General features: G+C 41.0%; 1 protein-coding gene across 8 annotated transcripts in view; it reads left to right on the forward strand.

Annotated features, from left to right (window-relative positions):
• Positions 1-10,699: 10,699 nt before the first annotated feature.
• Positions 10,700-26,409, forward strand: part of tle2b (TLE family member 2, transcriptional corepressor b) — an 87,662-nt gene continuing 71,952 nt past the window's right edge. For 2 of the 8 annotated variants that reach the window (XM_044362393.1, XM_044362394.1), the window contains exons 1-2: positions 10,705-10,858; positions 11,627-11,707. In XM_044362393.1, coding sequence (XP_044218328.1) covers positions 11,627-11,707 — 81 coding nt within the window. In that variant the 5' untranslated portion in view covers positions 10,705-10,858. Of the gene's footprint in view, positions 10,859-11,626; positions 11,708-12,200; positions 12,290-16,113; positions 17,101-24,475; positions 24,495-26,409 lie in introns of those variants that run through there. The other 6 variants (XM_044362398.1, XM_044362395.1, XM_044362397.1 and 3 more) reach the window with 6 other exon arrangements.

Below are 26,409 nucleotides of genomic sequence, written 5' to 3' on the forward strand. Positions count from 1 at the left end.
CCGACAGTCCAGCAGCCTGACGACAGAATGCAGGTGAGCATGGGTAGCAACGGAGAGGCAGCTTCACGCCTAATAGTCAATTTCACCTCACCGACGCTGGGAGGAGTTGAATAGCTGTATGGCCTAAGGGACAAAAGACTTCCTCAGTCTGTCTGTTGAGCAGGACCGAGACGGCAGTCTGCTACTGAACATACTCCTCTGCCTAGTGAATGTGCTTGTGCAGAGGGTGGTGGGCATTTAGGGTCCTTCTTTCTCCATGCCAACCACAGAGCCAGCTCTCCTCACCAGCCTGTCTAGCCGCATTGCGTCCCTCTACGTAACGCTGCCTCCCCAGCACACCACAGTATAGAAGAGAATGCTGGCGACATGCAACTGGTAAAACATCAGCAAGAGTTTCCTACAGATGTTGAAGGACCCCAGCCTCCTCAGGAAATAGAGCCGGCTCTGCCCCTTCCTGTAAAATGTGTATGTAATGTATTCATGTGAGCCTATTTGTGTGTGCAGACGTATATGACAAAGTACTATATATCTAAGGCAGGCAGGTAGGCGCCACAAAATAGAAATAATATCTGATGTCTTTATCTCTGCCTCCATTCAGTTCAAAGTCGAGCCATAGCCGGAGAGCATGGAAGTTTCTGCATGTAAAGCAAATGCAAAGCAAAGCTGATAAAAAATGTACAAGGGCTTCAGAACTGGCTAAAGGATGAATCATGCTTTCCCAGGTTGTATAGGCAATGTTCATGGAGGCCATTCAGAGATGTTTGCAAGGCCGTTTCTTTTGTACTTGTATGTACAACTTGTATAATGTTTAAAGGAGTTGGATCAACCAATAAACTTGCTGTCGTCTGTGAAGATTCTCAGTCATTGAGGTCATGGTATATGCAGAAGAGCTGAGTCAGGGGAAACAAGACTTGTTTAAGATTCTTGAAGAGTAAATTATAGTAAAGATTAGTGTGTTACGGAATACAGCAGGAGCTTTGTTCCACTTTTTAATGAGATGAGATGATGTGAATGAGATGTGCCACCCTTCGGCAGACTTTCACCAACTCCAGAGGCAATGTATGAAAACAATAGAGGTCAGATTTCACTTCTTTTTCTTGTTCCTCACTCAAAATATAAAGTTCAAACATATCTGTACATGTTTGAGCCTGAATCTGATCTGAAATATGCATTCTCCTAGAAATGATGTTCTTATACAACTTAACTGTTTTCCCAATTGCATTGTGTTGCCAAATTTAATCGATGCCAGGATCATGTTCACAGGTAACCTTTTGTCAAATGAATGAAGCGCTACATTTATATATTGCTGTCATATTGCAGGGAGGAGGTCGGGGTGGATGGGGAATGTACAAGATGCAGGACTCTGACACCGCAGAACTAGGTTCACATCCTGAGACCCGTGTGTGGTTAGGTTTAGGCAACAAAAGCACTTTGGTCAAGGTTAGTGAAAGATTGTGATGTGATTTAAATGTTAATAAGCATGTTATGCTTCAAGTCACTGCACTTTCTTCTGTATTAAACCAAGACCATGATCTTTCCCCAACCTTAACTGTGCTGCCAAGTGCATAAACATAACCATAAAAAGTTTAATAATGCTGTAGTTTCTTCTGGCGGGTATTGCTCTGCAAAATCAGATATTTCAGTGGAAAAAAAGAACTAAGTATGTTGTCTCTGAACATTTCACTCATATGTTCAGTATCAACATTTTTGCAACTTGCCAAATATGTTAATTAACAACATTTTCTCATTATGTTAAAAGAAAACATAATTCAGCCAGCATTACATTTCTTGCAAAACCTTTTTGTTGTTGCATATGTTGCATATGTATATGTGCTTAATTTCTAGGAGACACAGCCGTTTGTGGGCATGTACGAATGATCTGACCATCAGTTCGATGAGGAAGTAGAGATAACTTTGCAAATGGAGCATTCAGACCAGGCTTAAGACTTTGACTTAATCCCAGACATCCAACATTATAACAATATAGAAATGAGAGGAAATCACAAAAAGCATGACATGTCCTTTTTAAACTTACTGTCATCCACTGACAACAAAGAAAAGATAGACTTTTATATTCCAGAGCGGCAACAAACTTCACAAAAATAAATAAAGAAATGGCGTTGAGTCACTGCTGTGTGAGACAGCACATTATCATGAAAACGCCTTCATACAGATTCATGGGGGAAACAAAACATTCTGTCAAACCTCTGATATATATTTTGAGAAACATAGACTTTGCTGACAAAACCCAAATCTGTGCACCAACATACAGAAGTCACAAAGACAGACAAAGATCAAAAGCAAAACAAAGGTTTTCAAGTAACATTTCACTGACTTCTAAAAGGTACTACTGAGCCATCTTGTTGTAAGCAACTCTGTCTAAATACACAAAGCCGCAGTGGCAGGCCAGAAAAAGTAGAAATAAAGTAGTAAATGGGGCTGTAATGAGAACTGGGACTCATATTCAGCTCTGTGTGAGGCTCTGGGTTTGTCACGCCAGTCGCTGCCAGTTTCCATTACCTAGCGCTGAGTCCGAACCCGCTCCACTTGGGCTTGGAGGGCTCTGTTTGCTCAAATGGTCTTGGCACACTAATGTGTATTACACCTCACTCAGCAAACACTGTGTCAAGGGAGCAGCCATGGAGTAACGTGTGTAATGGGGAGTTAGGATCACTTTGTTCATATGCGGGGAACGCTTGTATAGCTTTCTCCTAGCTTCTCTCACTCTTCTCTCTCTCTCTCTCACTGGTTATCTCTCCTCCCTTTACATACATATGAATACAAACTTCACATACGACATAAAAAAAAAAAAAAAAGAGCGCTGTGGTTACAAACAATGAAATGTCATGAGGCATCACTTGCTCAAAGTCTCAGAGCTTTTACATAATGCAAGAAAAACATCTCTGTCTTCCTTCTATTTCTGTCTCTTCCTCTCCACAACCTTTGTTTGTTTGCAGGCATTCATTTCTCTGTTTTGTTTTGAAATTGGGTTATATCAACTTACAAAACATGATCGGAAAGTTTAGTAAACATTTTAATACTTCTCCCATTTAAAGTGATTACATATAACTTATGATTCTCCACAGGAATATGTGGTGCTCTAGATGTCATGAAATGTTGAAATATGTCATATGTCATATACTCTCTGTTACATGTACAAGGTGAAATATCGATAAACTCCTGACGTATTGATGATTCCTCTTTTTTCTCCATGCTTGGATTTATTTTTAAGTTAAACGAGTCAATGTATTGGTTGTTGTTGGTACATAACTCACATGATATTCTAGTGCATATTTGTGTGTGATATTCACCCGACGGTTAGATGGATCTGGAAACTTTGTGAGACAAAGAAATCCTCCAGAGGCTGACAGAACCATTTCAGCCCAAACAGAAAACAGAGAGAAAATAACAAAAACTTGTTTCATTTCTGTGTCTGTATCGGTGTTCCTCCAACAGCGTCTCCAACATCTAACTCTTTCTTTGATTCCATATCTTTTAACACACACACACACACACAGACACACGCACACACACACACACACATATACACACACACAGGACTCACTGGTCCGGCGTGTGTGTGTGTGTGTGTACAGTGCAAGCTCACTCGCTCTCTAAGGCCAGTTGAACAACAAGATATCCCCCAGGAATCTCCAAACATGGCATCATGAATTTTTCAACACTGACATCCGCCATCTGCACCTAGGCCAGCACACACACACACACACACATACACCAATCCAGCATTCCTCACACGCATACATGCATCTGCTCTCTTTCAGTCTGTCTCACCTCTCTCTCTTCCTCTCTGTGTTTTTGAACACTCTGCATCTGGCCGCAAGAACCCCTGCCAGTACATTTTACACTTACATAATGCATTCTACTGTCAAAATGTTTAAAACGAGAGAAATAAAGTAGTCCTGGAATCACTCAAAGCAAAAGCCTCATATTAAACTTATAGGAAACTCCAAAGGCCACAATGTATCCCTCTGGAAACAATTTAACCAACAGATCATACAGTCAAAAAGGAATTAAGGAATTGAAAATAAATAACACGACCATCACAGATAATGCCACCATGGCGAATTTAACATGTACTTTATACAACCAGTAGAAGAATTGGTTCATAAATTAGATTCTCCAACGACAACTAATAATACAGTGGCTATAAAATCACCATATTCCTTTCATATACAAGACGTCAATGAAGCGAAAATTGCAGAAGTTAATAAGAAATGATCAAATTCTAAAGCAAAAGACATTTATAATCTGGATACTTGTTTCATGAAGAAATACAGCTCTATCTTGATAAGACCTGTGACGCATCTCATCAATTGATCGATGAGGATCAGCAAATTCCCAAATAACTGGAAAAAGGCATTACACCAGTCTTCAAAGCAGCAAACCAGATATATCTAAAGACAAGACAGTAACAGAGTAACTAGGAGCATGGTGAACAGCAACTGTAAAATACCACATCACAGATCTAAATTTTGACAATCAGCTTTCTCCATAAAGGGCTGTCAACTCTGGGACACATTACCAACTGAAATCAAATTCCAGATGTAAAATGTTTTATAACAAAGTGCTGGCTAAAAGCAAACCAGAGCTGTACTTATTTCTAGCCAATTGTACTCTATATTACAAAGTTTTTTTTCAAACTGTACATCACAACCAATGTATTTTGGTATGTGTATTTCACTTTCATATCTGTAATGTATTGTGATTTTATGATAATGAAAGCTGTATATTGTAATTGCACTGTACAGTTTCATTCTCTGTTTTGGAACTATGTTAAATTGCATCGTCCCTATCAAATAAAATTCAAAAAATAAATAAATAAATGAAGTAGCACATGAGGTCTTTCACACACACACACACAATGTGCTTGTTCCACTGGAAGTATGAACTCAGTGGGGCTCAGTGTCATGCTGTTGACTTTGAAAACACAGCACTGTTGTTGCCTCTATTGATCAGTGAAAAAAAGATAATGTATCTTTATGTGTTTAGGGGATTCATGAATATGTATGTACGTATAAGTGTGTGTGAGAGAGATGAGGATGAGGATGGTGATGGAAGAGAAGGAGGTTTTTTTATTCACTGCAGTCTCCCTCAGTCCCAATTAGTCACACAATTGGCTCGTGCCAAGTAGGCTGATCACAGCTCAGTCTACCACAGCCTGGAGGAACTGCACACACACACATGTAAATTATGCATGAAAATGAACACACACATATTGTACAGTGTATAGCCTACACATAGTTACATATGCAACTGCTCTCAGAATATTTTTTTTTTGATGCACACAGACCTACAAGCATATGTTACACTGTGCACACACATGCAAAGACAGAAGAGCATGCTCAGACCATCCTCATACGGCATATGCACACACATGATTCACACACACTCACACAGTATACCATATACTACTGCACACTCATACTTACTCATGATACACACATACACATGTGTGTGTGTGTGTTTATGTGTATGTATATGTATATGTATTTATATGTATATGTATGTGTGTATGTGTGTATGTGTATGTATGTATGTGTATATATATATATATATATATATATATATATATATATATATATATATATATATATATATATATATATATATATATATATATATGTATATATGTATATATATATATATACATATATATATATATATATGTATATATATATATATACATATATATATATATATATATATATATATATTGTATATGTGTGTGTGTGTGTGTGTGTGTATGTGTATGTGAATGTATCCATCCTTATCTATGTTGTGTGTGTGTGTGGCTGAACAGAAAAAAATTTGAGTGAGGCAAAGAAAGTGTTTCTATGCAAGATCATGCCCTCGTACATAGAGACACACACATACAGTATATTCTGCACAGGACAGGCATACACACATACATGAAAATGCCATCGGGCTAACTTGATTTATAGAACGGTCTACTGGGACACATATGCACCAAACATGCAGTCGTCTTGCTCTCTTTCTCCTCTTCTCTCTCTCTCTCTCTCTTTACATCCATGTATGTCGGAACAAGACAGTGACTGATGCGGACTTCATTATGCTCTGTTGGACACTTCTCCTCATTTCCTGGCTATCTGATCTTGATGAGTTACAGTTCATTAATAGTAGGATGAGAAGATGTTTTTGGTTCTTTTGGCTCTGGACTCTAACACATGGAAAATTAAATACACAATGTAACTCTGAGGTTTAAGTGCCGACTTTTGGCTTTAATTTGAGGGTGTTAACATCAGTTGAGCACTTTTTTTGGACAGGTTCCCAATTTAAAGGATAGGTTCACAATTTTGAAAACAATAGTCAGATGCCCAAATGAACACTGAAAGAGGTTTTCCTCACTGTAATCATTCCTGCTGTTCATACTGGCTGTTAAAATATTCCCTTCAAATGTGCTTCCAATGTAAGTGATGGAGGCCAAAATCCACAGTATGTCCACACAGTCATTTAGTGAAAAAATGCATTTAAAAGGGTATCTTAAGCTTATATGAGGCTTCAGCAGTCTGAGTTAGTCATATAAAGTGGATATCTGCCACATTTACAGTCTTTTTAGCATCAAATTCCCTCTTTGTGTTTCCTCAGACAATGTTTCCCTGTTGAACTGCAGTGGAAGTAAAGTAACAAAAAGAGGAGCTTTGGCACTAAAAAGACTCTAATGTTGAAAGATATCTACTTGATTTGACTATTTTGGATGGCTGAAGCTTCAGATAAACTTTAAAATACATTTTTGCACAGAAGGAAGACTGTGGACTTTGGCCCCCATCACTTACATTGTAGTTGCATTATGAGGGGATCTTGTAATGGTCAGTATGAACAGGAGGGATAATTACAGCAATAAAAACATGCGTCAGTGTTCATCTGGGCGCCTGACTGTTGTTTTGAGACAGTCTTGAGAAATTGTGAACCCGTCCTTTAAGGGCGTTAACTAAAAGAGTAACTCACATCTGATCTTGTTTAGAGGAAACACACTGCTGCAGTAACCTCTATGGGTTGAAAAGTAAGTGTGATGGACCTCTGATCACGCCTATTTTCACAGCTAGGTACAGTAAGGTGTGATCCGTTGTACTTGTGCACTATAGTGGTGTGGCAGGAGCTTGTAGTCACCACTAGTTGGCAACATGAGGAAGATTATTTGCTTGGGTGCAGTTACTCAGATATAATATTTAGTTGTAAATCTTTTGCAGCTACTTATTGTCTGAAGTCTGTGACACATACACATCAGCAGACCTTTACCTTCCCTTGTGAAGCCAGGTCCGTACTGCAGTCATCTTCACCTGTTGGTTTCTGGGGCATTTTCCCTTCAGTCTGGTTTTCAGCAAGTGCAGCGAGCACAGTATCCCTAAATACATCCATATTAGAAGATGCAGCACCTCCCCCATATCCAATGCTAATGTTCAGTGTCAATGCAGGAAGTCCCCTTTTATGTGGTGTGGTGAAGGATGAGGAATGTGGAGTGGTGGATGGGCATGTGGCGCATATTTATTCCTTTTATAACCCTGAAGTTTAGCTACAAACCAAATGTTAGCATTAGATGTAATCATCCAATATCAACGTTCTTGTCTTTTCAACACATGATCAATCGGACTGAGTCAGATTTCTGCCCTAGCCAATGAAGAACATGTCCCATGCTAGGGCTTCTTCTTCAGGATCATTGTCCTGTGATTTTATCTTAAAACTGGTACAGTATGTATTAAAATATATTGAGGTATAAAAGCTACACATTCTATGCTGTTTACCAAATACGGATGTGAAGACCCTTAAACACCCCTAAAGCTGAAAGTCGACACGTTAACCTCATAGCCGTTTCATTACAAATCCAATATGTCCGCATACAGAGCCAATACGACAAAAATGTGTCACTGTCTACACACACATGCACACAAATGACACACTTCTTTCCTGTAGCCAGGAGCAGGAAATAAGTTGGATGAAGCTAATTATGGCACGGAGTGTTACTGCACATGTCCCACACGTACAGACCCACTAGACGTACAGCCAGGAAGTCACACTGATCTTGCAAAAACATACACAATCACACCCAGACACGCCAAAGCACGCACACACACAAAAAAGCTAACACACACACACACTCACACACACGTATCCATACACACTATAGCTAAATGTTTGCACTACAAGGTCAGGAGATCACATGTGTTTGCAGGCGCTCAGGGATCTGTAACACACCGCAGGTACATACACATGGCAGTTTTATTCACCCCATGTGTGTGCGTATGGTGGTGTTCTTCTGTTTGTGTGTGTGTGTGTGTGTGTGTGTGTTTGCCCATGTGTGAATAGGTGTCTATTTACCCAGCGTCAAACCAACGCAGAGTTTATCCAGAGTCCCACATCACAGGGATAGGGTTTCTCTCTCTGCCGCTTCCTATTACTGCATGGATTAGTCAGTGCAGATCTGCAGATCATTTCCCTGACTGACAACTGAGTGTGTGCGTGTGTGTGTGTGTGTGCGTGTGTGTGAGGGGGTCCTTTGATGATGGTTTTGCGTCAATGTCTTTCTATTCATATCTCATTTTATGAAAAAAACAGAACAAATCAAAGTACATGACAACACAACTGGTAGGAATAGATACAATAGAGCAAACCATTAAAATATATATATATTTCTAAAGATTATTGCAATCCAGCCAATCCGGGTTTCAGACTTACTAACATGCGACCCACCAGCTCCTCCATCACAAACAGGATCTTCAGGATGTCCATGAGATTCAACAGAAAGGGTCCATCCTCCACCTGCTGGCTCTACTCCACCACCACCTGTGTCCAGACTCCAGGGGAGCCTGTTCTCTCCTCCATCTTCAAGGACTTCATGTGGAGGAGTCTTATCATCAAAGGTCTCTGTTGCTAACCTTGATACATTTTGTTATACACTTCCAATTAATCTCTCTATATTGAACTTCACTCCACACAATCAAGACATAAAAATCGCAATATATATATTTTTAAGGTTTCTGAATGAGTATCCTGGTTGATTTGGCCGTTAAGTTTTGTTTTAATGCCCTTTTCTGTTTAAATAAATTTGTGGATAGGAGTCAGTGCTTTACTCTTTTATCAAGTTAACGTAACTAAAAACCTGTGAAGACGCCCACCAGCAAAAATAACTACATGAGATACTTAAGTGCAATGTTATTTTGCACACTGTTTTTATATTGACAGTATTGTTGTGGACCAGCTGATAGAGGGTGCAGTATCATTGAAATACACATTAGGCTCATTTACAATATTAAGTCAAGTCAGTCTTTTTAGCTCAATAAGGGGCTTTACAATCTGTACAGCATACAACATCCTCTATCCTTAGACCCTCGATAAGGATAAGGAAACATTATTTAATGGGGAAAATATGGAAGAAACCTCAGGAAATATAGGATATTATAAGACACGCACAAAACTTTATATCTCCTCTGAGGAAACTTTCAAACACCCTCCAATTCTCTCTCAAAGTTTTTTTTAAACTCTTGTTATCATGCTCTTTGTTCAAGATAATTACTGACTGCACAAACAGCCTATAATAGCCTGTAAATATGTTATATAATTAGTATTTTACTTTTGTTGTGGCCTAGTAGCAAACACCCTTGAGACTGTGATGATATCACTGTGCCCCAGCATGGATGTGTCCTTTAATAAGTAGATACAGTCAGGACCTCCTTTCTTCACCATACATATTGCATTCTGCAGCCATACATTCATTAATATGACAGTATCCTCTTAGGAGGAAAATACATGTACCCTGTCCATGAAGCTTCGCGTCAGCCCTCCACACAAGTAAAGACAAGACGGCGAGTAAAATGGGAGTCAGCAGGGTTTTATTTTTACTCTGCGGCAGCAGTGTTATAAAATGTGGTCTGCGAGGAGAGCTAACACACCAAATATCACAATATCACCCTGAAATGAGATGCGTGCAGCAAGGAAAGATCTCAGAGCAAGAGGGGAGAGAGTATGTGTATCATACAGAAAGAAAAAAGAAGGAAAATTAAAGATCTAAACAAACCAACACAAAAGGAGTAAACTGACTGCAGTATTTCAACACTGTAGGTTGTATGTCACATGTTGTTCCATATGCCTCATTATTTTAATTTTGGCACGTGAAGACGACCTATTTCTGTTTATCCAGTGTTTGAAGTACAATTAAGAAAATCTTAAATTTCGAACTGGACTACAAATATAAACTGGACTTTGAACTGGACTTCACTGACAAGTAAGGTGTTTACCCACAGTGAGTGTGTGCGTGTGTGTGTATGTGTGTGTGTGTGTGTGTGTGTGTGTGTGTGCAATAGAAATAGCGGGATTGAAATTAACAGCGGAATTTACTGAGCATTTATGTAGCGTGACTGACAGCGTGTGTGTTTGTGTGTTTATGTGTGTGTGTGTGTGTGTGTGTGTGTGTGTGTGTGTGTGTGTGTGTGTGCAGAATAATTGGAACTTCAATGCCCACAATCCCCACAGACTCCTCAACTTCCCTCCGCCGCCCCCCACCCCGCCCACACCCATTCAACGGCCGGGTCGCGCTGCAATTGGCCTGATTGCCCCGTGACATCAGGACCCAACGTGGGGTTCTAAGAAGCCGACTGGTTAGAACACATCTTCCATTCGTCCAATCAGCGCGTGGATAGAGCCTTCAGACGAGGAAGAGCTTTTAAGGTGGAACCAAAGAATTGCGGTTAGCCTTCTTTACTGCCTAAATTGAGACGTGTAAGCATGGAACGTGACTTTCCCTCGCCTATAGAGCTTGTTGTTGATGTAAGAAAAAGTACAAGGCACGTACAGTTACCTAACTGACAGGTGTCCTGGTCTGAATGTAAGTTGCATCGTCTCCAACGACCGTTATTTCTGGCTGTAAGGTCCAAGTTCATGCAAAAAATTCTGCTGCTTTGGGTGTCTGTATCTGTTTGTGTTTTTGTTATTCTTTCGTCTGTCATTCAGTTTAAAGCCCACTGTCTCCTGTTGGTAGGCTAAGCTCAAGTAGCTAGGAAAGAAGATTGTTTTCACAACACAGTCGGTTTGGTTTACATAAAATGGCAGAATTGCTTGCTAGGATGCTTAAGTTAGTCAACTCTTGAACAGGGGCTGGCCAACTTTTTCATTTAAGGACCCTCCAGACACAAGACCTAGAACCCCAATTGGTAAAGCTTTAATGTACAAGCCTCAAACAGGAGGAAATTACTCATTTAGTACAGTAAGAATAGCCATTTGTATGCATTCTCTGTCAAATGAATTAAAGATTAGCCAAACGAAACTGCCCATTAGTATTCCTCAGTTTGATAGCCACTTAGGCAGTGTAAGCTTAAAATGTTGCTCAAATATAATCCTGTTTTTTGTCCTTTACAGACAGTAACCTAATGAAGACCATTTGGGATTATTTAGCCCACATATTCCTTAACCAGACAGAAATGAGTTCTGTTATCCTGCCAATATTGTAGAAATGTTTACTGTTATTATCTATTGTTTATATATTTTTTGTAGTCAGCCATTATTATCTGGTAGTGCTGTTTAAGGCTTTCTAAGCAGAGATCATGTCTTCACTGTGCCTGTGCTAACAGCTGATTCTGCTCCTCTGTGTTTTTAGATGCTGACCATGACTCTGAAGCTGCTGACTGTAGATCCTCTCAGCTTGTATGTTTCTTCCTGGTGTAGTATCAGAGCCAAGGTCAGTCAAAACACACTGCACTCCACTTTCCATACGGCCAAATTACAGTTTATTTGTCAGTTTTAAGTATTTACAGATAAAAGTAACTTAAGTTGCCAAATAAATATTATCGTATTGTTTTCCAACTACTTATCTTTTCACAGTTTGGAAAACTTCCACAAGAAATGAGTAATCCTTTCTTCATAGGGCTGATGAAAGGAAGGAAGACTTACCCTTACAATATGTATTAGTTACTGCATCATTGCAGGAACCATACAGCCCTCTGTGTTTTTAAGTTTTTAATGTGTCCTAAATATTGTATGCTTTAAACTCTACAGCTGAAATCTGTGTTGTTCCCCACCAACAAACTACACCAGTACTGATGGAGCATTGTGTTGATTCACCTTGTTGCTATTGATGGAAATGAAATTAGTTGACCAGGTAATGTGATTGTAAACACATTGTTTCCTGAAGTGATGAAATTAGCCGCCATTCACATTGTTAATTTGGGCAGGTGCGACCTGACAAACCCGCTCACCATACATACGGTGTTGCTGTGGCAACACATGCTATAGATGAAGGCTGTATTATACGGTGCTGGTGGTAAGTACGACTTAGATTTTGACTGTTTTGATGTCTGTCTGCCTGCATGTCTGTGTGTTTGTATGCCTGCCCATCTGTCTCTCTGAAACCCAGTGTGAGGAGTCAGGGGAATAATTACCTGCATAATACTTTCTAGACAATTAGATAATGTTGATTAGTACAAGGGCTACATGGGGAAAGGTGGTGTTGGTGGTGGTGGTGGTGGTGGGGGGCACAATTGAATGACAGTGTGTGTCTGTGTATGTGTGAGAGAGAAAGGTGAAAGAGAGACTTTGAATGAAGCCAGATGGGAATAGCAGGAAAGAGTCACAGAAACCAGAGAAAGGTGTGTTCTGAAAGTTCACAGGGACCTGGTTGCAGTCTAACTCTCGACCATTGTGTGTTGCAGCAGGCTCCAGTCTCCTACGACCCTGAACAGGATAAATGGTTTAGATTCTGGATTAATGGATGTTTACATGTGGGAATTTTGGCCTGATGGTGTCACTATTTTTGCACAAGGGCAGCTGTTGGCTACTGACCCTACACATGATTCCCACTATGAAAATATGGAAACATACATTCATTTTCCTTCATTTTCCAATATTCTCTTGAGTCAGTTGCTTTAAAGGCATCATCTGGTGACTTGACTGAGTGAATCTATACCACATGCAGAAAACTACACACATATGTGAGGCATAGTGTGTTTACCCTTCTATAAATTAATATCTGTGACATGCTGAAAAATACTATCATAGTAGCACAAGTAGAGAAGAGTCATAAAATCAGTGAACATTTTGACATATCACAGTAGAAAAAGCAATAAAATTAATGACGGCTGAATTCCATTTAGCTGCTGCTATTTCAGTTTTCTGGTATTGTGCATGCTGGCTCACTGGGACACTTGAATAGAAAAGGCATGTTATTAGTTACTCCTGTGCTTTTCCTGCTATGACAAGTTAAAATGTCCATTGAAAAAGGCCTTTACCAGACCAAGTAAAGCCCCAATGACATTACATAGTAGTATAAATGCAGACTGTATTCACAGTATACACAAAAACCCAATGTCACAACGTCCACACCCTACATCGATTGAGCAAGGTTGTGGTTTTCTTTTGCTCATGAATTCAACTTTCTTTCAGATGAGGGTTAGGATTAAGTTACATAATCTTACTCCAAAATAAACAAAGGTGTGAATGAAACTGAATCTAAAAACAGCAAAGTGCAAACAAATGATCTGTGAGATAGAATAAGATAGAAGAAAGACACATTAGTAAACAGAATTTTTAAAAAAGTCAATTGTATTAACCATTTTGCAAATCAGTTTAATTTATTAATCATGTAAAGTTTTAATGATGAAGTAGAACTATTAATTGACAAATATTTTATTACCTGTGTCATTTTTATTCATTTAAAATGAATTACCTTACAAATTACAAAATGTTATCAATAGATTATAATAAATCATTGAACAGTTACTCAGAAATGAACGTGTTAAAAGGCCTTCATCACTGTTGTCACTACAAACACAAGACGATACAGTGTGAAGATTCTTTTCCTCTACATCCTCTTATACCAGATGAACCACAACTACTCACCTACACCCTAATATCCAGACAGTCCTTTTACATAGTTCAAAATAGCACAAATTCAAAGAAGTTCGACACATCAAACATTCAAACAAACTTAGCAATGAATTTTAACGGGGATTAATATAAGGTAGCGTGAGGTTTCCCCGAAAAGATCTACATATAGTGTTTGGTAATAGACTGCACTGGATAATAGGATGTCTGTATGTGACCTTAATTGAGGCTTTGGGGCTGCCCTCTGGCTAACCCGCTTGTTATCAAATGCAGTGTCTGTCTTACTGGAAACCCTCCACGCATGCCAAGACTGACTGTGTCTGATTCAACAGTGTTGGATTAATGGCTGTTTGATCAAGTTCAAAGGCAGAGCTGCCCCGGATAAACTCATTATAAACAGCGCCAAAAGACGGCTGGGCCAGACTGGTGCACTGTACATGGAAAGGCTTTAAATACCAGGTCTTAGTTGGTCCAGGTCCATTCTGGGCAGTCCTGTAAATAACATGTGCAACGGAGCCAACAGTCAAAAGTAGGCAGGCAGACATTTTTATCTTTGTGTAGCAGGATATTTGTGGGGTGTTGGAGTGGTAATCCTCTAGATACTCGACTTATTGATTTTGATGACATCTTTGGTGGTAAGTGGTTGTCGCTGTGATGTTTCTGCACAGCTATCACTTCACAATGTGTGGCCCCTGCTGTAATATCCATTTCCTTTGAATTAATGTTGATAAAGTTTCTGTAGGTGGGACACTGTTGATATTTTGGTTTCGACACAGTTCTTCAGTTTAATCCAAACAAACCACTTTTGCTGCTAAGAGGGAAGTAAAATAAGCTACTTCCTGTGTGTCAAAGGTTTTTTTCCCCCCACAATAGACCACCCAGCAACAGATAGAACAGCAAATATGAAACCCTTTATGAACAGGATACAAGATTAATTAATACTGAATCATATCAGATCAGTACTCTAAAAGGTATCTCATTTTGGATATGTGTGTGTGTGTTGAATGACAGTGTGTCTGCTGTGTTAAATGGTTTGATACACATGTGTTTGTGTTCTTGGGCAAGAGTCTAAATACCCGACTACCTGCTAAGTTATTATAAATCTATATAGCAATTATGTGTGTGTGCAGGTTTGTTTTGCTGGCTCATGTGACTTGTGTTCAAATATGGTATGGATCCACTGTGACCACATTTCACATACTTGTATATCTGAGAATGCGTAACGTGTCTTATGATGATATCTTTAGGCATAGAAAATCAAGCAGCATGCATGCTGACTTCTTGATTATAACCAGATTAAGGCAGCAGTCTGATTATTGCAAACTTTACTGGTTTATATGAGTCGAATTCAGGTCATATCTGAGCAAGCATTACTTGATCAGCAGATCTGGATAATTTGTCAATAGTTAAGCCATGTGTATCTAATTTGTTTTGTGTAATTTTCCGGGATGGTCGCACAGTGAAGCTGCAGTTTAAAATAGAATTAGTTTAATGTCATGAATGCAAAGCACATAAAGATTTTGTTCTTCTATTTTGTAGTATTAATGTGTCCTGTAGGCTTCTAGGCATTAAACTGATTAATCCGAAGCGATCATACTTTTCTGTTGCTCTTCAGATGATGTTACTCTGTTTTTGAGGAGTTAGGACTTGGCATATGTAGTTTGGCATGATGAAGCATTTATACTTGACAAACATCTGGATGCAGTGCATCTGAGACCACTTCCTGGGGAGGTCTGAGCAGTTGGATCAGTAGCATTCTTCAGTGCATCCTGGCTGTGTTTACACCTGGATTTATATGTGATTAAGCATGATTGGATTGCTATCCAGTCATCCAAGAAGACACATTTTAATACAAGGTGTAAAATGGGTAATAAACGTATCACTTTGAGTAACTATAATGTGCATGTGCTACTGTGTGTGTGTGTGTGTGTGTGTGTGTGTGTGTTGCATAACAAGTGTGTTCAGATAGCTGTCATGAATTTGTGTATGAGTGTCGGAGCGTTTGTGTGTGTGTGTGTGTGTGTGTGTGTGTGAATCTCGATTCATATCAGTTTGAGCTTGAGTCTTTGTGCATGACTGATTGCTTTGTCTGTCTGACCACAATTGAAAAGGCATCCATCTCTCTCGTTGCCTCTCTCTCCTCCCTCTGCCTCTCTCTCTCTCCGTGTGACTGGGTGTCTCTATCTACTCAGTTCCACCTTAAGAGGAGCTTTAGCAGCCTGTCGTGTTTGTGTTGAAGCCAACAGGCACAATATATTACAGTCTAGGACTTGCTGCTGAAAAGCCCGCTGGATCCTCCACTGACCTGCTGTTCTTTCCTGCTTTCCTCTCGCGTTTTTTCCACATTTAGATTAAAAACAAAGCTCTCACTCTCTCTCTCTCTCTCTCTCTCTCTCTCTCTCTCTCTCTCTCTCTCTCTCTCTCTCTCTCTCTCTCTCTCTCTCTCTTTCTCTATTCTCCCCTCCCTCCTTCTACTTCTTCTCCTCCTTCTTATCCCTCTTCTTCTTTTCTGCGGCAGCAGTCAAGGCAGAGGCTTCAGTGTGTCAGAGAGAGGGTGAAGAGGAGGAAAAAGCACAGAAGAAGACTATCTGAACGGAGCTGAGTGTGTGTGTGTATGTTTCGCCATTGGACAGCCGGGTTGAAGGGGCACGAGGAGAAGAGGGGAGAAGAGTAGGAGGAGGAGGAGAGGAAGAAGAGGGGAGCCTGCCTGGATGCAATTCTCTGTGTCATGTCACTACGTGTGGACCTTGACTGATCACAAGGTGAGGAAAAGGGAGAGGGACACTGAGAGGAAAACGTGGAGGAGAGAAAGAGAGAGAGAGAGGAGAAACAGAAAAGACTTTGGTTTTACTGAGAAAAGAAGAAGAAGAAGAGAAAGTCTGGTGCTCGTTTTATCATGACATTGGATAAATGAAGCGAGGGATTGAGCGCTCTTCAGTTGTGTGTCAACAGGAATTTGCCTTAGAAGAAGGAGAGACAGAAAGCGAGAGAGAGCTTGGAAGAAAAGAAGGAGAGAGACTCTGGAAGAGTAAAGACTGCTTTCTTCAACCCCAGCTAAGGAGCAGGGACTGGACTTTCTGAGTGTGAGAGAGTGAGTGAGTGTGTGAGTGTGAGTGTGTGGGTTTGTGTGTGTGTGTGGCTGTGTAACCGGTGGAGGGCAGAGGAGTGGAGGGCCAGGGGACTAACCTGGCCATCAAACGGACTGGCAGCCTCTCCTCTCCTGGGATCATGTACCCTCAGGGCAGGCATCCGGTAAGTACCTCCTTATGTCTCCTCCTCTTGTCTGTCTGTCTCTCCATCTTTCCATCCAATCTCTTTCATGTCAATTTTTATGTCTCTACTATCTTCCTCTGTCCTATTCTGGCTGTCTGTCTCTCTGTGTCTCTTCTTCATCTTACTTCCTCCTGTCTCTCTGCTTCTTTGCTTCTCCTTGGTTTTGTGTCTCTTTGCTTCTGTCCGTCTTTTTCAGCCTCTCTCTGTTGTCCCTCTCTTGTTTAGTTATAGAGACTGTACTGTAACATGAGGAGTGAGACGTGAGGGGAGGAGGGTGTTTGGGCTAAGAGATTCCCTGTTATATGTACACACACATACACACACCGCCCTCTCTGTCAGCTGCAACCAGGTGCCTTTGAGATCTTGTTGATGGTTAGCTGTGTAGGTGGCTTAACTGACTCTGCACTTCTCAGCTTGTGTGTGTGTGTGTGTCTATATATATATAAATGTGCACATCCATTAGTATTTAGTTGTCTCTGTTTGTATGTTTGTGTGCATGGCAGCATGTGCTTGAGAATATATATGTCTGTCAACGTGCGCGTGCATGTGTGTAAATTGGTCTGTCTGACTGTCAGCTGCCCATTTGCTCATTTCGGTTGCTAAGCAAACACTTGTGCGTGCACACACACACACACATACACACACAGACCATTTAATTGATAGTTAAATTCCACTTAATTCATTTCCATTACCACCAAGAAAGGTCGTGAGTGCTTCCCCTTTAATACCTCCTTAAAGTCCCTTCCCTCCTTCAGTTTCACCCTTCATCAGCAGTGAGAATTTGCTGTTAATTTACCTGCCAGGGTAAAATAAAGGTTAAATACATAGACTAAAAAGCACAGAAGGATGAATGACAGCTTAGGCTCAGTCTGGCTTAGGCCATTCGTTTCACAGGGGCCCCCGGTCCGGTTACTATAATCAGATTTGGTTGTCAGTCTCTTTGTATCTGCTACAAATGGGTCAGTGGCCACTTTGCTTTGCAGTCAGCCAGCCAGCCAACCACTCAGTCAGCCAGCCAGCCAACTAGCCAGCCAGCCAGCCAGCCAGCCAGCCAGCCAGCTAGCTATCACACAGAATTATGAATGACATTTTCACAAGAGGAAGGCATGAGGAATCAATTATATGTACAGAGAGAATGCTAATAAGCCAGCCGCTGGAATAGACGGGAGAGAGAAAACGCTGAGAGAAACAGAGACAAGTGAAAAACAAAGGGAGAAAATGAAAGATGTAAGAGCCAAGAAAGGGAAAAAAAGGAGAGAGAAAGAATTCTTTAAAAAGGCACGGCCGGGGGTGGAAAGAGAAATGAAAATGAATGAGAGATGCGAAAGAAGAATAGAGTGTGAACATTCCTCTGTTCTCTCCTTTAGAGGCGTATCAGAGAGTTTCCTGCTGCGCTGCTCTGCGTTTGTGATAAAGTTCAATCCAAGATTGAGCCAACTCCAACCGATCGATAGCCTCTATCTCTCTCCTTCTGTTTCTCCTCTGTTTTTCTCCTTCTGTCTTTTTTTCTGTTTCTCTTCCTTCTTCCTCTGCAGCCCCCCCCACCCCCCCTCCGCCAGTGGAACTTTATTTCTGGTGTTGCTATGAAATGTGATCTGTGGAGAGGTGTGAGGGTGCAAAGAACAGTTGTGTGTATGCGTCTGTGCGCATGCATGTGTGTGTCTGCCTGCTTTTTTTATGCTTTTGTGTTTGTGGTTACAGACTCTGTGTGTTTGTGTGTGGGCTTGTGTATGTACATACACTTGCAAGTGTGTGTTTGTCCCCATAAATTCAGAACAAGGTTACTTGTAAAATATGTAATTTATCCTGATTTTTCTCCCTCTCTGCTTTTCCAAACAGAGCTGGAAGCTTTGATTATTTACTTTGATTGACATGCTGGGTTTAAATTTAGTTCCTGGAAATAAATAATAATTAAAGGACCACACCGGTTTTGCATGCTTTGCTACTAACAACGTATACTTAACATTATTGCCAGTTTTCTTAAGCACACTAAACCATTTGTTGCCTTAAATCTGGGGTAGGTAATGTTCTGGAAAAGGAAAAAACAAACAAACAAAAAAACGCCCTCCTCCTGTAGCTCTCCCCCCTCCGCTCTCTGTCCTAAGCCCCTCCTACCAGACGAGCACGGGCATATGCATATGCTTCATACGCACGCAACACAACTGTTTAACAGCTTATTATTGCACTCACTCACACCCACAACTTCCTCTCAAGGCACAACAACCTTTAGTAAACAGTGAACTGTACACAGGTCCGACACTCAACTGTTTGAAGTCCACCACGAAAGTAATTAGTGTCCCATCTCCCTGCTTGAAATCGAGTGATATCGCCTCTCTTTCATTGTCCGCCTCCAAAACCTCCTCAGTCACCAGACTGTGAGAGAGCCGGACCTTCAGCTCCTAACTGAGTCCCAGAGCCATGAGTAGCACCAGGGCACAGAGAGGGCTCAGTATCCGACCTGAAGCTGCAGTGATGCATAAGAATTTATCACTGCTTTTCAATTCTGGGAGCCAAGTTCACTTCCACTGAAAGTCTCCACGATTATGCGCTGTTCAGTTTCCCCCGCGCTACAGGCAATAGTCTGATGATCGCATGTTACTTTTCATTCTGCTTTCTGTTGATATTCCCGTCTTTTTCTTCTCTTCTGCAATTCATGCAGTCCCGTCACTTCCTATCCGTCGGTATCCTGCTGCTTGCCTGGGGCCTGCGTGCACAGGCTGGGTACGCGCAGATAAGCAGGTAGGTAGGTTGACAGGCAGGTCGCCTGTCCAATTATTTCATTCGGGCTGAATGAAATGATTGGACGGACTTATTACAGGCCTGCACCAGCCACAGATACTGTTTTTTTTTCTTTTTATTGTCTGAGCATTTGATTAATTGATTGCTGTCGGGGTGTACAGCGAATTTCAACAAATATAACAAATAATGCTTTTAAAATGCATTACCTACCCTAACTTTAATTTTCATGACATAATTGTCACATGGTATTATTGATGTTGCAAGCAGGGACCCCTGTCCTCATGCTGGTGCATTCAAGGAAGCGTCAACCTACCAGAAAGTTGGCTGCCAAAAAGAATTGATGAGTGGCTGTATGTTGCCAGAAAATAAATCCAGAAGACAAAGAAGAAGCACGCATGGACATTGTGTAAAAGACGAGAGAAACATTATTGTTTTCTTGCACTCCATGAAATGAGTCAAACATGGATTACGAAAAGGCGGCAAACACCATAGACTTTTGAACTTAACATGTTACTGATCTGAATACATCATTATACTTGGGCAAAGGCTCCATTTTTGCATGTGTTGCACCCAAAAAGCTAATGTTTGGCTGCTTAATTTCAGATCTCATGTCTCAGATCATTCATTGATCGCACCAGAGTGAGATTTTTCCGAAATACAGCAGTTTCCCCTGACAACTGCATTAGTACATGGCGATAAAACTTTGATGAAAAAGTAACAGTAACAAGTTTCTTACTGTAATATGTTAATAAGCAAATTTGAAGATTCCCCAAGTTGATCTTCTAATCATCATGAAATCTAGTGAAACCAGTGACTATACTAAAGATGGGAAATCAACATAAAAATGTATAATTTGTGTGAAAATGGTCAGCAGTCATGTAAATGTCTTAGAGATCTGCAATGATTCTCTTGCAAGTATGGAACTGTGTAAACACACAACTACACATCTGTTACTGCAGTGACTTCTCAGTAAACACGCTCGACTCCGTTCAGTCAGTAAGCTTGATGTATGCTTGCTGGTGTCAGTCAAACATCATGGTTTACTTCCTGTCAGCGACAGACAGTCAGAGAGGACAGAGCTTTTGCCTTCAACCCCCTTGATGTCCCTTTTGAAAGTGATAAGGAAGGTGTCTTCATTATAAACAGATTAAATGTACGTCTGACGCTCGAGCAGCATTATTTTTTATCATAGAAGTCAGACTTTGTTCTCTTCCACTGACTGGAAGGAAAGGGTTAAAAACCGAGGGCTGATTTGTCAGGCGAGTGGAGCTGTAATTGGTTCCACTGGATTTTTGTGGCAAGCGTTATCAGAACTGTGTGAATGTGTGTGTGTGTGTGTGCGTGGGGATATGCGTGAGGTGTGTTCATTTGTGTTTTTGTTTAATGTGTGTGTATTTGCCATGCGTGTGATTTCTTCTTATTATTATTATTAGTGTCTCTCTGGTGCATTGTGAGTGTATACATTTTTGTATTAACAGTGTGTGTTACCTTTTGTTTGTTTGTTGACTAATTTATACGTAAGTGTGTGTGTGCGTGCATGTACATCCTCTGTGTGAGGTGTTCATGCAGTTTTGTTCTATGTGTGTATTTGCTCTTAAGTGTTAAGTGACTTTATGTCGAAGTCCATGTATGTCTTGGTGTGTGTGTGTGTGTACCTTGTACATGTTTATATTTCTCCTTGTGTTCCTGTAAATGTGCTTGTGTATGTGTGTGTGCAGTTGTTTAAGTGTGTGTATATTTGGCTGTAGGAGAGGAAGGAGAAAGGAGAACGGTGGTGGTTTGTGTGTGTGTGTGTATGCACTTTGTGCCAACAACAATAACAATAAATAATGTCCTGGTCCGACCTCGACTGTTGCTGTGAATGTACAAGCCTTTGATTGGCTGCCACACCCCAGAGAGAAAGAGAGAGAGAGAGAAAGAGAGAGAGAGAGAAGATTTACTGTGTATTTTCATGCTTGAGAAAGATGTCTATAATTTCTAGCTTGCGCACAGGACTCACACGCACATGTATATTACATCATTTTTACATATATATTCATGTCAGTGCAAACGCTCACAAACAAGCACATATCTCACACATGCAAGTTTCTATTCTACTCTCCATCTATTTACTTAAAGCTCCAGAGTCAAGAAAGGTTTGGCTGTGTGTGAGTACAGTTAAAGTTGTCGCCCTCTGTATGCTGTGTGTGTGTGTTCTGTGTGTACAGTATGTGTGTATATTACACATTTTCTGCAGCCCTGGGAGTTGTGGTGGCTGTAGTCTAGAGGATGGAGATCAAGGAGAGTTTATTCTGCCAGTGTACGATAAAGACAAGAAAGAGGCAGCCAGCAGAGGGGATCCTGAAGAAGAGAAAGAAAGAGGGAAAGTTGGATGTAGTTTTGCTGCTGAAGGTGTCCATTGTTTTCCCTGACTTGAAACATTTGCGAGTTAAAAGTAACAGTGTTGATACCCAATAAAATCTGCTCTGATCATTATTATTACATCATGCATCAACACCATTCAGTCACTTTTCTACTTTGGAAATATATGAAATGACAGTAAAGCAACTGTTGAAGTACAATCAGAAGTTGTAGGAGTGTGTTGGGTGGCAGAGAAATGAAAAAGCAAGTGTGGGGTACAAACTAATAAATTGTTAGTTTCAACCGACATGTATAATCATGTGTATTTGTATGTGTGCGTGCATAGGGAGCGTTTCCTTTTCCTCCAGCCCTGAGTAGGGTAACACTTTATTTTTATGGCCAAGTAAACAAACTAATGCCAAAAATGTGGCCGCAGAAATCACATATGCTCCGTTAATGAGGGCAGAGCTTCTATGAGGGTGTTTGTGTGTGTCTAACAGTCGGATTTTGATGTGTTTGCTCGCGTGTGAACGTGTATGAGGTGGAATTTGTGAGTGTTTTAATTTTGTCACCACAGTGGCAGCGAATGCTCAACTACTTATTAGTGCGTGTATGTGCAGATGTATATAGAGTTTTTTTTGGACACGCAACTGTGCACTGTTTGCTTTTGTATGCACTGGACCTGGATCTTTTTTTCTGGCACACAGCTGTGTCAGGCAGTTTGCTTTTCCCCCCAACATTTGGTGCTGTAATGAAAGTCATGTAAAGTAAACAGCACAGCGGATTGCTGTCACCTCCTACAGATGACATTCTCCCTCCTTTCCTTTGTCCTAATCTTATTTACATTTAATTTCATTCAGCATTTCAAAGGCAACCCCACAAAATGGCAAAAAGTCAAGTAACAACAATACAGCTGCAGTTGGACGACCCACAGAACAAGCAAAAAAAGTCATACAACCAACTGACAACTTCTAGTCAGCCATCAGCAGCCGCCCAGATTAAGTCTGCTCTCTGATTAGAAAAAACAGGTCATTTTGTATCCTCAAATCCTGTGTTCTGTGTTCTTCTCTTTGTCATTGAAAGAAATCAGAGTGAGACTTGGATGGAGTCCAGAGACTCTTTTGGCTGCCAATCTTTCCCTGATTTGTAATCCACCGCTGGCTTAGTGGCTGACTGGTGAGCTGTAGCATCAACTGACTAGCTCTCTGACTGACTGACTCGTTGACTGGTTAACCAGTGGTCTGGCTGATTGTCTGACTCTTTTGGTTTACTGGCTGCTTTGCTAGCTGAATGACCGGCTGAGTGTTGGCTTGTTAATTGACTGTCAGACTGAATGCCTGAACACTGAATGACTGACTGGCAAGCTGGCAGAGTGACTGAGTGGCAAAGATGTTCAGTGGTTCTCAGCACAATGAGAGGGCCACTAACTCGAAATGAGCTTCTATTATTGGGTAGCTGGCAGTGTGGCTCTCTCTGAGTTAACAAGACCTTTTAGTGGTCTGCGGAGGTGCAAGCAAAACAGAGAGAAAGTGCAAAATATGAGGGCGTCATGAAAAGCTGGCTGATATGTAAGTTACATTACCATTCTTCCCTGCAGCCCTTCAGTCTTTTATTCACACTCAGTCCAAAACAATGAGCTGTTGCTGCTCACATCAGCAGACACAAACACACACACACAGACATGTTCACAAGGGGCACTGACACTCCTCTGCCACACTTGGTACTTCTCATCTATTCGTGTGCCTTTTTCCTAAATATTTCACTGGCTGATTATTATTTCATGTGCTATCTGAATGTGTCCCTGCTTGTCTTAGAGAGATACTTGCAAAAAGGAAGAACAAAAGGGATAAGAAGGAGAAGTAAAGAATGAAAGGAGAGAAAAAGGTGGGGGGGATGAGATGGAGCAGCAGGAGAAAGGGCACAAGAAAGAGAAAATGTTTTGTTTGTGGGTGTTTTGCTCAAATGAATGCATCCATGCATAGGCATGCCTGCGTATACCGTGTGAATACTTATGTGTTGGTAGAGTGTGCCAGGGGCTAAACAGAGAGACAGAGAAGACAAGCAGACAGATAGAATCATTTCTTTCCCAATCACTCCCAGACCTGCATCTGTTTCACAGTTGCTGTCTCTCTCATGCAGCCGCTGCCATGGGTGGAAAAACAGGCAGCTCCTTGAACAGAAAAGTTCCATGTGATGGAGGACAGACAGTCAGTGAGACTGACAGAGAGACAGATAGAGCCAGGCTGGCCTAATATTCAGACAGAATGTGAGGAAAAGTTGAGGCGTGATTTAAAGTAAGTAATGTAAGTCTATATTATGGCAACATCACTCGGAGATGCTAATTGAAGTGAGGAAGAAGGTGCATTTCCAATTTGTGTGTGGGCTGCCCTCCTAAACATTGATGATTCAAATAATCAATGAAGGTTAAAAAGCCTCCAAATCCAATCTCATTTTGTCAGTCAAATCAGTTTTTTTAGCTGCGTCATTGCAGGACAACGGTATGGCAGGCTATAAACTTCACGAACTTACTCATGTCTCAAATTTCCCTAACTACAAAACAAACTATAACAGAAATAGGGAAGGGTGAGGGGAAACAGTGGGCCGAGTGAAGCAGTGCAGCTCAACTCTTTCTGTTTTCTGGTCCAACGCTCTCAGCTCTGGTGCTAAATGTTAGCAAAATCGGATAAGCTACTTTTTAACCAAACGCTGGTACAGTCTTCACTACTGCTGTCCAGTGTGATGTACCAGGACGCACACTTTTCTTTGACTGTGTGGAAAATATGATGCTTTCACATCACAGATGATGAACAAAGGAATTTAAAGATTTTAGTGATGCTGGGTTTTTCAGTCAACACAAAATTTAAAAAATGCAAGCATGATGGACTTAAAGGTACTCTGTGGAGTGTTTGACCACTAGTAGTGCTATGGAGCAATGTTTTGTACAAGTTGTACCATGCACGTGCACAAGAATGCACATGCGTAAGCACACGGGCAGCGTGATTCACATCTTGCTGTTGGTTTTGCTCTATTTCGTAGATCAACGGTTGGTGGCAGTAACACACAAAGAAGAGTAGCAATACACCCGCAAATGCAGTGAAGAGAAGAAGACTGTTAGCATGTAAACAATGCAGGTTTTGAAATATTTAGAACATTGACTTTACAAATGTTTTATGAGGACCTGTATGTTAGACCTCGAGGATAAACACAATGTTTACAAGAAAACTCCAAATGGCACCTTTTTAAATAAGATTAAACATCATTTCAAATAATCTCTATACAATAAATTTTCTGTTCTTCACGCTATTGGTCATGATAGTTGTGGTCATCCTCTAACTGATATTCATATCAAACATGCTTGCATGTGATCACATTCACTGTTAATTTATCAAGTCATACAATCAAACTCATGACAGCCTGACAGACAGATGATGGTTACGGCCAGTGGGTCCCACCTCCGCCCTGTTATGTGATATAGTGAAACAGGCTTCACCCACCACCCCTCCCCTTGCCTAACTCTCCTCCTCCCCCTCCATAGATAATCCTTCCTAATTCTCTGCCTGCCCGTGCCAGCTCGTCCAAATTGTGATTGACTGCTGTCCCGCATGGTGTATGTGTGTGTGTGTGTGTTCGTGTGTTCGTGTGTGTGTGTGATTGCGCACAAGTGACCCTTCCTCCCCCCTCCTACACATCCACCTCCTAGATTAACCGGATCAGTTTTGGGTTTCAGAGTCCCCTCTGCTGGCTGCTAGAGCGCTCACACACACACGTATACAAATATACACACATGAAAACACAGGAGGCGATAGGCTGTTTTTTTGGCCCTTCGTGATGCGCTATTGGACCCCTAACAGTCTGGGCTGCCATCTGTCACAGTACAGGAGAGACCAAACACACACACACTCACACTCCAACCACAAATGTTTATTCTGGTGCACATACGGCATGACTTGCTGATGCCTCCATCTTAGTAAACATTGCAGAAAGATGCACATATATCCCCTTAGATCTCTTTAAGCTCAGTTTTACTCTTACCTCAGTTTTACACTTACCTGAGTCTCCTATTATTACTAATAAGCATGAACTAATTTGATTCCAGCTTTCCATACTGTTCTCTACATCCTGACAGGCATAACTCAGCTCAGCACAGGCAGGGAATACTTCTCCTCTCGCCTGAGGCCCTTATAACTCACATATTTTTTGTATTTTTCA

Source organism: Thunnus albacares, chromosome 9 (assembly GCF_914725855.1).
Source record: "Thunnus albacares chromosome 9, fThuAlb1.1, whole genome shotgun sequence".
NCBI classification, from domain to species: domain Eukaryota; kingdom Metazoa; phylum Chordata; class Actinopteri; order Scombriformes; family Scombridae; genus Thunnus; species Thunnus albacares.